At 41.8% G+C, this 14,658-nt stretch overlaps 1 protein-coding gene across 4 annotated transcripts; it reads right to left on the reverse strand.

The window, feature by feature from the left end:
* Positions 1-469: 469 nt before the first annotated feature.
* On the reverse strand, positions 470-13,968 carry LOC147605997 (pleiotropic drug resistance protein TUR2-like). 4 transcript variants are annotated; one of them, XM_086792963.1, is made up of 26 exons: positions 13,840-13,968; positions 13,615-13,717; positions 12,854-13,282; positions 11,080-11,200; positions 10,872-10,960; positions 8,873-8,957; positions 8,390-8,549; positions 8,207-8,283; positions 8,009-8,062; positions 7,826-7,916; positions 7,442-7,743; positions 6,836-7,117; positions 6,438-6,754; positions 6,167-6,327; positions 5,962-6,065; positions 5,661-5,826; positions 5,185-5,316; positions 4,921-5,081; positions 4,502-4,834; positions 4,120-4,410; positions 3,815-3,898; positions 2,766-2,899; positions 2,430-2,657; positions 2,060-2,231; positions 1,596-1,850; positions 470-1,404 (listed from the first exon to the last, which is right to left on the reverse strand). In XM_086792963.1, the coding sequence occupies exons 3-26, from the start codon at positions 13,258-13,260 to the stop codon at positions 1,129-1,131; spliced, it is 4,482 nt and encodes a 1,493-aa protein (XP_086649089.1). In that variant the 5' UTR covers positions 13,261-13,282; positions 13,615-13,717; positions 13,840-13,968; the 3' UTR covers positions 470-1,128. The 4 variants fall into 4 exon arrangements, with proteins under 4 accessions (XP_086649089.1, XP_086649088.1, XP_086649090.1 ...); XM_086792962.1 differs by having other exon boundaries at positions 6,438-7,117; XM_086792964.1 differs by lacking the exon at positions 13,840-13,968 and having other exon boundaries at positions 13,615-13,823.
* Positions 13,969-14,658: the final 690 nt, after the last annotated feature.

Below are 14,658 nucleotides of genomic sequence, written 5' to 3' on the forward strand. Positions count from 1 at the left end.
CGATTGTGTGGATGAAATGGATTCGATCTAATGCTTTGATAACTGGTTTTTCAATGTGGAGGCAAGGTAAGCTCTTTTGGATTCTACTTTGAAAGGAAGGCTGAATTGAGTAATTGAGAAGAAGAGTGTTCTCATGTTCCAATGGTTTAAGCTTAAATTCAATTTTGAGAAGAAGATACATAAACGCATGATAATTTTGATAAATAACGTTATGCAGCAGTTGAACATGAATTGCTTCTGTAATTGTGGAAACTTTGATGCCTGCTTTGATTTGTATGTGAAAAAACCCTTGTTGGTGTGTACATGTGACATTTCTTTAGACAGTTTTAGCACATCAAAGTCACTGGTAAGTTTGGTTTTAGTGTTCTTCTTCTTCTTTTTTCCCTGGTAGATAGAAATAAGACAAATTTGTGCAGCAGTTGAACATGAATTGCTTCTGTAATTGTGGAAACTTTGATGCCTGCTTTGATTTGTATGTGAAAAAAACCTTGTTGGCATTTCTTGAGACAGTTTTAGCACATCAAAGTCACTGGTAAGTTTGGTTTTAGTGTTCTTCTTCTTCTTTTTTTCCCTGGTAGATATCCTACTATTCAGTTGACAATGTTGCGAGCCTCTTAACCACTAGGAGTGGGGGAGAGGCCATTATCCCACTAATGAAGGACCGGGTGTTCATCGGCTAGCGGGAATCGAACACGAGACCTCTGGCTCAAGAGTCCAACCACTTGCCATGAAGCCGTGAACTTGGTGTTAGAACTCGGTCATATACAAGATAAACAAAATATCAATATTCCCTTTAGTTCACCTTTCAGCAGCTCTACTTGGATGCTAAAAGGGCTTCATGGGTATAGATCAGAGTTTATGTACAATCAATAATTTTTGATAGAGGGTCATTCCACACCTCTGTAGCTTGGGATGCCTTTTGATTTTTCTGACCAAAAATTGGCTACTAAAAAGGATATTGTTGGTTCGACTACTAAAAAGCACAGTACAGATGCAAGTGTGTGTTGGGGGGGTGGGGAGGGGGAGGAGTTATATATATTATCACTAAGCTACCAAATATCCTGAAGTGCTTGTAGCTCAAAAAACACTCTGTAAGTTGCCATTCCAAATGGTATGATGTGTGTCACCTCATCGCCTTTGGAAGTTTAGATACTTGATGCAGAAGGCAAACACGAATGCAAAGAGGATCACGAACACCACATTCATGGCTCCTACCACACCCAAAAAGCTGTTCCGGAATCCATAGGAATCTCTAATGTATTGGCTTACCACCTCTTGAGGGTCTGTACCTGCACCCCTGATCGGGGTGGTTTTATTATCACCCATTTGAGAGGTGATGAGTCCATATATCGTCCATGCAACGGGTGTGCACCAGTAGTACCATACCCACCAGACTGGGATGTTCTGTAAGAGAAACATTACTCCTAAGGTCAAGACTGCAAAAAACTTCATAGGGTACATGCTAACATACATAAGCTCGCACGACGATATGCACACACGGATGCAAATCTCAAACAAGAGCAGATCATCAAAATTTTCACTCAATAGTCTTAAGGCTACCAAATCAAGAGCAATTAGGGATCCTTTAGCCTTACCGGGCGAGTGATGATAAATCCTGCGAAGAGGTTCCAAAGTGCATAGAAAGCTGACGAAATGATGGCAGCAACATGATGGCTTGGAGTCACAGCAACACACATCATGCCATAGTATGTGAAGTAGAGGAAGCAGCAGAACATGAAGTATGCGAACCAGAAGAACTTGGCTGCTGTCCAGGTGAAGTCCATCATGGAGTATACCATCACAGCATACAAGATGGTCTGAATTATAGTGTAAGGTATCTCGATGACGGCCTGTTTAAAACAGAATCAACAACCTTATTGTATGCTTTGTGAAGGCAAATGCATGCTATATGACCTACGAAATTTGAAAAGGGACTTTACAGACATAACATCCACCCATGGAAAGGGAGAGAACCCACCCGTCCCTCATGGTGGGGGATTTCCCCCATCCGTCCAGTGGGCGGGGGATCTGTCTAAGTCATGTTAGGTGTGCTTTATACCTGGGCTAGTGCATATGGTAGTGGTGAGTACATCCCTGCAGCCTTCTCACGGTAGAATACGGTCCGCTCAACTCCCACAACTGGTTGTACTGAAGATGAGTTGCTTACTCCGAGAAAAAAGGTGGCAGCATACATACCTCCCATTATGTTGTTGAGATCCTGGACTGTTCCCCTACATGACATTGAACGGTAAGTTTCATGTTGAGAGTTAGAATGGCTTCACAATTCTGATTTAAAAAAAGGGCTGAGCTCTTATCCAACACTAGGGTTGGGAGTTGAGGTCGCCCCGATCACATGGTGAGCCCAGTCAGGGAGAAGGTGGCCTTATACTGCTGAATATCAACAAAATCAGAGCCAAATCATCTTTTACCTTTTTGGTCCAAGCTTCCAGTAGATGGTCCCAAACATTAACGCTGTGACTGCTGTGAAGAAGAACCTCACAACATTGTATAGGGGATTGCGCCAGTATGATCTGTGTTGCTTCCACAGGCAAGCTAAGCATTGCACCACAAAGTTCTGGGAGTACCGTGTTGGGAAGTGAAGCTCTTGAGAGCCCTGGGCTGGCATGCTCAATTCCTTGATCTGTATTTTGTTCCGCCTGAGGAAATCATTCACGGTCACAAACATACATGCATGCATACATATTTTGCATAGAAATGGGTCAGCAGATTCTTTTTGTAGCAGAGGTAAGATGTGAGAGTCTTACTGATGAAGGGCGGAGTTGCGGAAAATCTCTGCAAAGTCAACACTAAGGCGTGTCTCCACAGCATAGGAGCTGACCTCCAACATCCATGTAGCCGGATTATAGCCTTCTTTGATTTTTGGTACACCTGGAATACTCTGGACACAGGCAGGCAGGGGGGGGGGGGGGGGGTGGGGCATTTTCAGACATTGTGTGTGTCTGTGGAGTCTGTGTGTGAGAGCATATCTTGATACAGAGTTCTACACCCACTATTGGGCACTAATGACGTTAGTGGGGATGTCATAGTATCTAGTCCATACTACCATGAGTATATAACATGCACGTTCCTAAAAGGTGAATTTGTGCATGTTCTTGGATTCATCTAGGTATATATATCTAGTCCATACTATGCATAATGGAGTTGATAGTTATATAGTCTTGTGGATTGACTACCATGAGTATATAACGTGCACGTCCGTAAAAGGTGAATTTGGGCATGTTCCTAGATTCATCTAGGTATATAATTCAGCCGTATTAGCGGACATGCAGATTTCACATTGTGAAGTTTTCGTCGGAGTTGCGGCCAGTTGATATTGTGCTAATTCTTTCTATCTTTAGTGGTACATTTGCCCTATCAACTACTTATTTGTTGTACTAATTCTTTTTATTTGCTACTTCCCTTAGTGCTAGGCTTCATTATGGCTGAGTCTACCCTGCATCTCTGGAGGTTTGACAGAAACTTAGTATGAAGGCCTTTGTGTGAATACTCTTATGTGTGTGTGTGTGTGTGTGTCTATGGAGTGCGTGTGTGAGAGCATATCTTGATACAGAGTTCTACACCCACTATTGGGCACACTGATGACGTTAGTGGGGATGTCGTAGTATCTAGTCCATACTATGCATAATGGAGTTGATAGTTATATAGTCTTGTGGATTGACTACCATGAGTATATAACATGCACGTTCCTAAAAGGTGAATTTGGGCATGTTCCTAGATTCATCTAGGTATATATATTAACTGATACACAAAATCAGACATATTTTGTTTCAGATTGTGCTTTGATTACACATACCTCAAAGTACTCTACAAGCTTGTGAGATTGGCTTCCAAGAGGACCACAATAGATGACTTGCCCACCCCGTTTCATGAGAAGTAACTGGAGAGAAGAAGCAGGAGTATTATGTATTGGAAAACACGCTGGGGTTTAATTTTACGCTGATTGATGATAGCAGCACTAAGGGAGCTTTACAGACATAACCCCTGCCCGTGAAAAGGGGGCATCTTACCCGCCGGTTCTTTCTCATGGGCAGGGATCTCACCTGTCCAATGGATGGGAGGTTTGAAGAGCCCCGCGGGGGTGGAGGGGCTAATGCTTACCTCATCAAAAGCTTCAAATATATCAATGCTGGGTTGATGGATGGTACAAACAACTGTTCTCCCTGTGTCCACGGTGTTTCGAACCGTTCGCATCACGATGGCTGCAGCACGGGCATCTAGTCCAGAAGTGGGTTCATCCATGAATATTATGGACGGATTGGCCACGAGCTCAACTGCAATAGTCAACCTCTTTCGCTGTTCTGTCGATAAACCATTCACACCAGGGAGACCAACCAGGGCACCCTTTATGGATGAGAGCTCGACAAGGTCCATCACCTCATCCACGAATTTCTGAAGCAGCAAGGCACAAATGTTAAATCTTGCATTCATTGTGTTATGTATCTCAATTGGAGCATCCAAAGTGCCAGAAACAACCCCTTACCATCCTGGTCTGTGAGTCCACCTCCTTGGGCAACCGAAGCCAAGCTGAGTAGATCAACGACTCATGAATGGTGACGTTAGGTGAATGGATATCGTTTTGCTCGCAGTAACCCGAAATCCGAGTGAAGGTGTCCTGGTTTTTGGGATAGCCAGATACGCTTATGTTGCCCTCAATGTAGCCACCAGTTTTTCTCCCAGCCAATACATCCATGAGGGTAGTCTTTCCAGCACCACTTACACCAACTAAAGCCGTAAGCACACCAGGCTTAAAAGCACCACTTACATCCTGCAACAGCCTCAATCTGTCTTCCACAACTCCGCGTTGCTTCATTTCCTGTAGCACAAGAGAAGCATTCCTCAAAACAATTGCCGGGAATCAGATGTGCAATAAATGCGAGTGCATTCAATATCACAACTTACAGCAGGCATATCAACATAGTAGCTGATGGAGTCAAAGGTTATTGCTAGCGGCTGGAATGGTAAAATCATCCCTTTCACGCCATCAGCAGCATCAAGTCGGCCAGAGCCTGAATCTGATGACATGCTTGAGAGCCTTGGCCGTCTAACTTGAAGGTCTATGCCTGTCACACATTGCACGTGGAGAGTAGTGTCATAAGCTTATCCCACTAGCAAGGTGAGACATCATTTGGAAATGTGTCTCTTGCTAAGCATTGTAGAGCATACCTTCCCTTCTGGATGCTCTTCTGGATGCAGTTGAACGCATTATGGGAGATGGCCTTGTACTTTCGCCAGTTCGGTTAGCTTGCTTTTCTTCAAGTGCTTCCTCAGAGATGGTTGCCTGTGGCTTGCCAAGAGCTACACGACATGCAAATCAAATCTTTGTCTACACTACAACTAAACCACCAAATTCTACATTGCAGACACAAACATTTGATCATTCTCCTCTTTTTGGAACATGATCTAGGGCACGTCCATGACAGCAGAGCTCAGATGGACTGCGTTGATGTGTATGTGAGGTAATATGTAATGCAATCTGTGTGTGTGTGTGTGGATAGTAGTAAACTTACGATTCAGGTAGGTCAATGAAATAGTGTATAACAAATTGAAGAGCAAAACATATCCGCAGAGTGCTCCAACACCAAACCAGTACCAACTCTCTGTGTGTGTGTGTGTGTGTGTGTGGATAGTAGTAAACTTACGATTCAGGTAGGTCAATGAAATAGTGTATAACAAATTGAAGAGCAATACATATCCGCACAGTGCTCCAACACCAATCCAGTACCAAGTGGAGGTACTAAACAGTCCTCGTGACACCAAGATAGCTTTCCCGACGGTATTTGCATCAACGGAAGAATCACTATATGGCTGAAAATATATACAAAACAACACCCCCCCCCCCCCCCACGCCCCAAAAAAAAATGCACACACACAGTCTCATTAGAAGGAAATCAAAAAATGGACTTGGTAAGGTAAGTTTTTCTTGATGATTGATCTGCATACCTTATTCCAACGGTGTCCTAGGAACTCATTGACAGCTAAAGCAGTTTCTCCATACATCAGAGGTGAAATCCAGAATCCCCAAATCCACCAAGAGGGTATACTATCTGAAAAATGTTATAAGAAGTCATACTACGGAATGAATCCCCTCTGGTGCCGGCTATGTTTTTGAAGGCTAACATGATGCATGGACTGTGGGATAACTTACGTCTAGAGATAACAAAACCACCGCACACAAAGACGGCCACTAGCGCAAAAGTACCAAAAGTGTTAGACACCACCATGTTCCTGCACAATGAAGCAATGAACCGGAAAAGCGCCATTGCCATTTGATGAACAAGGAGGAGAACCAAGTACTGCCGGAAAAACCTGCAATGCCATGCATGATTCATTAAGCAGGCATTAGAACATAAAAGCATGGCTAAAGTGAGTATCAACAAGCAACTGTGGGTGTGTAAAGACAGAACAAGCAAATGCACCTTTCAGCCTCAGGTGAAAAGCCGATTACATAGTACGTGAGCGCCACCCATATGAATGACTGCAGAATAGATATTGGTATGGTCATAACCCAAGTTGGGAAAGCGTATGTCCAAGCCGGGAAAAAAAGCATGTCTCTTTGTTTGTAGAAGACGGGCAGCCGTGCAATTGTCATGGACATTTCAGGAAATCCATTGAACATAGAGCTCACAAGGGCAAAAAACAATGCACCCAAATACAGGTTGCCATCTGACACATCCCTGTGATGCAACCTCGTTCGGAAAAACAAAGTCATGGTAATAATGGCCACAATTGCAATCTGTAATTTATCAATCACATGTGTCAGATCATGTAATTTGTTCACAAGGCATGTAAACAGATGTTGGAGTGAGCATAGAACCTGCACAGTGCTGAAGACATGTACAAAGGCGCTGCGCTTCATGAGTAGCCATTCCCTTGCAAAGCAGGCCACTAATAGTTCCCGCGTAGTCAGGCCATACTTTTGAGTTGCTAGCGCTGCAGGATGACTTCTTGACTTGTCGTATGGGATGGCAAGATCTTCTGCAACTCGCTGGCCTACATGGTAGGAGTTGAATGCTTCTGCAAACTCATTCACAGGTATGTAGCGGTAAGGTTGGCTCTTGATTGCCCAGTACTGCTCCTGATCTTTCCTAGATGTAACCTGTTCCAAAAAGGATACTCCATGGCTCACTATTCAAATACCCTATGTATCACATGTGCTCAGAGGCTCCAGGGCCGTAGTTATTGCTACTTAGCATTGGACCTACTTCGCAGTGCTAGCAATGCTAACTAGGTCCACTACTAGTGTTGGTGATTTGCAGTGACTTATAAATTAAAACCCCTTAAGGACCTGTGAGTCTTGGCCCAACAAAATGACCCCTTTTCCTTTATAAACTTACAAATTCTTTCTTTAAAAAAAAGAAAAACCATTATGTATATCTGGATCATGTATCTTATTGGTCGAAAATCTTTGGAAAATCCATACCTCCTGAAGAAAGTCAGCCACGCTTTTTCTCTCTGGACACTTGAACCCCATCTGCTCAAAGAAGTCCATAACCAATTCTCGTGGTCCTTGATACACAATCTGGCCTTCAGATAGCAGAATGAGCTCATCAAAGAGCTCAAATGTTTCAGGCGCGGGCTGAAGGAGAGCAACCACCATAGTCCCATCCATTGCTTGGACACTCTGCTTTAAGCACTTGACGATTTGGAACGTGGTCGAGCTATCGAGCCCGGTCGAGATTTCATCCATGAACAAAGCTTTACAAGGACCCACTAGCATCTCTCCTGTAAATGCATCAATCTCTAGCTACTCAGAAAACAGTTAAGATACCAAGAGAAGTTTCAGTGAGTTGCCTACTCATCATACCAGTTGTGACACGCTTCCTTTGCCCCCCGGAAACCCCTCTCCGCATCTCATCACCAACTAAGGTGTCAGCACAAACATCGAGTCCTAAAATCTGCAAAACATTTTGTGATGAGTGCACTCAAGAGGCTACAGGCACATTAAAGAAGCTAGAATTCCATATTGAAACATAATACCAAAGCCTACCTTCAGTACATAGTCTGTCACAAGGCTGGCCTCTGCACCTTCCACAGATGTTGCCTGGCATCAAGACATGAGATGGAAGGCTATTTACAATAGGCATATAAGGTCTGACTGACAAGTAGGACTGAGAATGTGAGATTGACAATTAGAGGCTGGCAAAGAGTACATGTATGTATCATTATTGTTATTATCATGCAGTACCTTCATGAAGGCATCGACATCGGGATCTGGCTTTATACCAGCTGCCTTTTCCCTTCTCGACAACTCCGTGAGCATTTCTGCCAAAAACATAATTATCAGGTGTAGTTCAAGATATGGAAATTGTGTTTTCAGATTCTCCAGGACAATGCTGGTGTATGATTTGTAGGGTCAAGCTGCACGGACCATATCTTGTTCCCACACCCTGGCACCTGCCAGAGAAGTCTAAAGTTTCGCGAACAGTCATTGAGCCGATTTGCAAATCATGCTGACTGATGTAAGCTGATGTTCTCCGTGGGACAAATTCGGTGAGCTCGTGGCCATTGTAGGTAACACGACCCGAAACCTGGATCGAAAGAGCAAGCCAGGGATTGATCAAGCATACAAAATTATGATTGCTGTTCACCAGCTACAAACATCATATATACAACATACAGCATCTATCCATGCATGCGTAGGTACATGTACATACATGCAAGTATGTATGTACATGTTCACCAGCTACAAACATCATATATACAACATCTTTCCATGCATGCATGCATATGTAGGTATATGTACATACATGGAAGCATGCATACATTAAGAATTTGCAGTTTACAAATAACTTAGGATGTCAAATTTCACACAAGGTGATGAAATGATTTGACTTAGTATGTGTTCTCTCACCTTCAGAGTAGAATCAAGTTTTCCAGCCAAGGCCAAGAGCAAAGTTGTCCTGCCGGATGATGGGGGTCCCAGTAGGAGTGTCATCCTGCAGAGTGTAGTACATGGTTTCACTCAATAAGTCTATATGAGAAAGGATGCCTTGGCATTTGATGCAGGTCAATTTTAATCAGTCAATCTCACTCAAATCACATGGAAGATGGTTGGCATCCTAGAGCAATAGCCATGCTTAATTATTTTTAAATGATATGCAAAACAATTAAAGAAAAATGCTTAGTTTCTTTTTCTTGCAAGGGCTTTTTTCTTCTTCTTCTTCTTCTTCTTTTTTTTTTTTTTTTTTTTTTTTTGCACGGAAAGGGACAGACCACATGCCATTTAGGGATGCGGGGCGGGAGAGTATTGAACCCAAGCTGTGGCAGTGTAAGGCTAAAGCCCTTACCGCTAGGCTATCCCCCCACCTCAAAATGCTTAGTTTGTGTGGTGTGTGTTGTTTTTAAGAATTACCTTTATTTTCATTTGTCAGGAAATCCCATGTCCAATTTTAGTAATAAATCTTGCTTATTTTAAAGAATTACCTTTATTTTCATTTGTTGGAAAAAACCTGTTTTTCTTTTTTCTTTCAGGGGGGCTTGACTTGAATTTGAAAGTACAACTATACTACTCACACACACTAATGCCATTGCTTGCATAAGGGGAGCTTTGAACCTGTGATCTTGGGTATCTCAAACTCCAACCTAACCGCTGCACTGGCAAAAAAGTAAATCGAGCACTGTACTTGGGCAAAGAGCAATCATGCTAATGGAGTAAATTGAGGCCTCTACATATGGGCTTGAGTCCCATTCACTGCTTAAACGAGGGAGTCAAAGCCCTAAAACCTTCTAAAGAAAAGGCCTCTTAGAAAATAGGGTTGCAAAAGAAGGCCAATATTTTAGACCACTATTTTAAACATAAACCTACATATGTAGTTAGTTTTTATGGCCTTCAAATTGAAGGATAGGGTAGCTTGTAGGCCTTCAAATTTCACATGTACATGCTTGCCCCAAACTTCGAAAAAAATAAGAAGAAATGTGTACAAGAATCAAAAAACATGTACATGCGTGCTTGAAATGTGTACACAAGTGCATGAAAATCTTCCTGGCCAGTGGGGTGGGTCCCACCATCCCAATAGGTCAAATGAATCCACTTGAAATTTATCCTCAACCGACTAACGTGGAGCCCCACTTAATCAATAATGTGGGCCCCATCAAAAATGAACTTTTGGATGACCTTTGTATGGGAGGATGAAATGTGGGAACTAGTATGTATTCTGCTTAATAGAAAATGGGACTAAGTCTTTGATGTAAATCTAATATGTACAATAAGTGGCTATGTTAAGTCTCTGATTTAGAAAGGACTTTTTGGAAAAGGCTGTTAATATTAATATATATAATTATTGTTCCAAAAAAAAAGGATGACCTTCAAGCTCAACTGGTTTTTATTGAAAAAATACAGAAGTCAACCCGTTTTATAACTAAAATTTCAAAAATGTGAATCTTTTGTTTCAAAGTTAAGTGAAATTACAAGTGAGTTTTTCACAATTTTAGTAGTGAAAATTAGATTGAAGGATGGTTTTTTTTTACAGTGGCTACATAACAAGCGCTCCTAGCACTTGTCGCTATTGACAAGTATGAGCCTCGAGGGAGGCTGTTTTTAAACCCAAACCCATGCCAAAGAGAGAGAGAGTGTGTGTGTGTGAGAGAGAGAGAGAGAGAGAGAGAGAGAGAGAGAGACCCATGTGGGAGAGAGAGAGTGTGTGTGTGAGAGAGAAAGAGTGTGTGTGTGTGTTGAGAGGGAGGGGTTCAAACCGTGATGGCTTGACGATGCCACTGACGTCATGGGAGTGTGTGTGTGAGAGAGAGAGAGTGTGAGAGAGAGAGAAAGAGAGTGTGTGTGTGTTGAGAGAGAGAGTGTGTGTGAGAGAGAAAGTGTGTGTGTGTGTGTGTTGAGAGGGAGGGGTTCAAACCGTGATGGCTTGACGATGCCACTAACGTCATGGAGGATGGTGAGGTTGCGTTTCTTTGAGGGCACAAGATGGAGCCGGCTCAATATATCCTTGCAACCCCCCCAAAAAAAAAACAAACAAATAATCAATAAGAATTATTTTTAAAAAAAAAAGAAAAAAAAATAGTATGCCTTATTTTTTTAATTATTTAATTGTAGGAAATACCAACCTGGATAGCATTGAAAGTGAAGTTGAAGAGCGTTGGGAGCGCCCTGCTCCCCACGTACACATCCGCATTTATGTTGAGATGCTCAAACCTCACTTCAATTTTGGGTAGGTCTATGCCCACCCTTTATATGATCCCATTGGCAAAAATCAAAAAACACTCTCATTAATTATCAAATTGTCCATTGCTTCACCCTAATGTAAAATCATAATAGTCTTAGTGCTCTGTGAAAGCTACACATAATAATGCACTAACTCATCACACTTAATTACACATGAAGATTGCTTCTCATCAAGTCACCTCTTGTGCTAAAACTTGGTGACCTTTTTCTTTATTTTCTTTTCTTTTTTATAAAGAAAAGCTGGAAAAAGGATAGAAATAAGTACAAAAAAGCCTTTTGGTACGAAGAAGCTTAACTTCATATCAAAATCGCCAAGGCTACATCCCAGATCATCACTAAGGAAGACTGGTCTATCCTGCTCCATAGAGAACTTTAAGAGATGGTGGGCCTCTCTTTCCTTGTTTGATGGTTGGGGACCATTTTTCTCTTCCTCCACAAAATCCCCTATTGGCAGACTTTTTATAATCTAGAGACACCTATTTTGTGGATTTTAAGATGATAGAAGAACCCCTTCTGTAACAATTTTTGGCTTTTTGAATTTGAAATCCCCTTATGTATATAAATTTTATATAAATCCACATGAGAATAAAGCTCCTTATGTTGAACTCACATGTTGTCTTACATATTTTTCATTAACCCCTCGGGAGTCAATAGGTGTAGACTTGGTTGATTATAATTAATTCTAAAAAATGTTGGTGAAAATGTTAGAATGTATACTTTGAACGTTGGCATGATCATTTAGGAAATGATTTAAGACGAGTATGATGATTACTAGATTAAAGAGAGTAATTTGATGTTGATGGTAATGTACTCCAAATTCTTTTGAATTGTAGAAAAATTTTCCAAACATTTTGTCAGTGCCTCCCTTAAAAAATAATCTATCCTTTTTGTGGAAATAATCTAGCCTTTTTTTGGTTTGAGAAAAAATCATATACCTAACTACTATGGCTAGAAAAGAAAGAAAACTAAAAAATTACATCTTTTCAAAGATGCTCCAAAAAGTATTCTCTTCTTTACACACCAATCCTGACCTTAACGTATAATGATGTGAAAGGAAACAACCAAGTTGTGACTAAATTCAAATGTACAAGAATATATTGAGATATGTTTAAACTACCTTAAAAGTTAAAAATAGTTCAATATACAATAAATAGCTAGAAAGTTGAAAGTTGGATGATGGAGTGCTGATGCTAAGAACTAGGATTACACTAATTGGCCATGATAATTCTTGATTATGCTACTAATGAACCGCTAATTAGACTATTAATGAATGTTAGAACTAGGATTACACTGATTGGCCATGATATTTCTTGGTTATGCTACCAATGAACTGCTAATTAGACTATAATTAATGAATCTTATATGTAATGTCATTAAGAATGACTAAGGTAGTGGTAGGATTAAGGCTAATTAGACTATTAATGAATGTTATATGTAATGCCATTAAGAATGACTAAGGTAGTGGAAGGATTAAGAAAACCATCTTGATTATGGTGTTATTAAATGATTTAGTGGAAGGATTAAGAAAATCATCGTTATTAATTTAAAAATCGGTTGAGCTTTGTAGAAATCTCTCTCCCTCTCACACGCGCGCACGCGCACGCGCGCACACACACACACAACACACGCGCGGTGATGGACAATGGCACTACTTACTTGTCGATGCGGTCGCGGAGCTTGCGCAGGAGGCGTTCGTTGTCGTCGGTGGCGACCTGCAGGATTTTCTCCATGAGCTGCTGGCGGTCGTGGAGGCCGAGGCGGGTGACGTCCACCTCCTCCTGGATGATTCCGCCATCCTCCGCCACGCTGCGCAGGATGGCCTTGCGCACCCGGTCGTATGTGGGCAGCTTCTCGATGGCGGCCCAGCGCAGCGCCTCCTCGTCGTCCGCCCGTGCGCCAGCGCCACCCGACGACGCCCGTGAGAACATTTCTTCCGGCGTTCTCGCCGAGCCCCCAAACATCCCGTCTCCGCCTCTCCCATAAACGAGCCCGCTGCTCAGACTCCTAAGCCCGCTGCTCAAGCTCCTCCTCACGCTAAAATCCCCCGCCGAAGAGGAAGCCATTGATAGACCTTCTTAACAATCCCTGTTAATGCACCCACCATCGGCTAGGTAAACTGTCAAAATTAGCCCTAAAATTCCCACAAAATTGCAGAAAATAATCATACAATATCTAATTAGGTAGAGCGTCGCCCATGAAAAGAGAAGATCAACAATAAAATAATTCCTCTAGATATTGCGCCGACTGCAAATAGAGTCTGAAACTAATATTGCAGGAAATTTACGAACTATTGCAGGAAATTTACGAGCTATTACAGGAAATTAACGAACTATTGCAGGAGATGATCTAATGATTAAGGCAGCCATTCGCCTTGTAATCTCGAATCTTAAGCTCTAATTCTGCACACAATCTCGAACCTTAATCAATATCTCGAATTGCAGGAAGAGATTCCACTGTTCACGAAGCGACAATGATCAACCCCAGCAATGGCGCCGGTCCAAGCTAATATGGAGATGGGCGCTGATCAATCAAATTGCCATTGATCAGTGGGTTTCTCTCTTTATAGACAAGTGATCCCGTCGCGCCAGGAAACCTTAATTATTAAATGCGATCATGCTTTGCCAACGAATTATACAACCCACCAACTCTGGAAGCGCAGCACGCCTTTGAATTTCGTAAAAAGCATGCGATGAGAGAGGCCGCCATGGCCCAACGCTCAGGCGGCAGGGCATAAAGTCTCGATGGCCATCGCTCTGACGTCTTCATTTTTTGCTAAACCACCTGATTTCCGTAGACTTCAATCCTGAATGTTGACGTAGATAGAAGCTTCTAAAATCCCACTCCACTCCCAACTTTGATCCGAATAAAAACGCCTTTTTAACCCACTAAGTAACACTATAATTCGATGCTAGGAAAAAGAAAACTTTATAGTTGCTATTGCTAGAAAAGAGAGAGAAAAATTTGGCATTGTAGTGTATAATTTTCTATTAAAAAGTGGAGAGAAAGATCTTTCAATTTAAAAATTGGGCTTAATGCTATAAAATAATGCCAATGGTAAAACAAAATGGCATTATGGTGACATCATTAACCGGTTTTGCAATGAAAGAAAACTGGCCCAGAATTTTCCTGGCTCGTATAATTTCACGTGAAAATTTTATACGTTTCAATTATACGAATAACCTCACCCATCTTTGATGGGTAAGAGCCTACCCCTCCTCGAACCTCCAAACTACATGTCGAGCCTCCCAATTCTTGCCGTGTAGCAACCCCGTGAAACTCGTCCTTTATATAATATAAAGAAGATAGGCATTTAGTACAAAATAGGCATTTAGTACAAAACCTTATTAGAATGAAAGTACAATACATTATCGGAATGAAAAGGGATTGATCATATAATGGTGTAACAAAAACATGTTCATTAATAATGGGTTATCCTTAATTTAATTGGTTAGAGAAAAGGC

The sequence above is a fragment of the Cibotium barometz genome, chromosome 58, assembly GCF_041138505.1.
Source record: "Cibotium barometz isolate CiBa-2024 chromosome 58, ASM4113850v1, whole genome shotgun sequence".
In the NCBI taxonomy this organism is placed as follows: domain Eukaryota; kingdom Viridiplantae; phylum Streptophyta; class Polypodiopsida; order Cyatheales; family Cibotiaceae; genus Cibotium; species Cibotium barometz.

Excerpts from the sequence above, each read along its gene's own strand:
- LOC147605997 (XM_086792962.1), bottom strand. The coding sequence starts at position 13,260 with ATGGCTTCCTCTTCGGCGGGGGATTTTAGCGTGAGGAGGAGCTTGAGC. Across the intron at positions 8,550-8,872 it reads AACTTGATTCTACTCTGAAG|GTTTCGGGTCGTGTTACCTA; the intron begins GTGAGAGAACAC and ends CTTTCGATCCAG. Across the intron at positions 8,284-8,389 it reads GGGTGTGGGAACAAGATATG|AAATGCTCACGGAGTTGTCG; the intron begins GTCCGTGCAGCT and ends TGTTTTTGGCAG.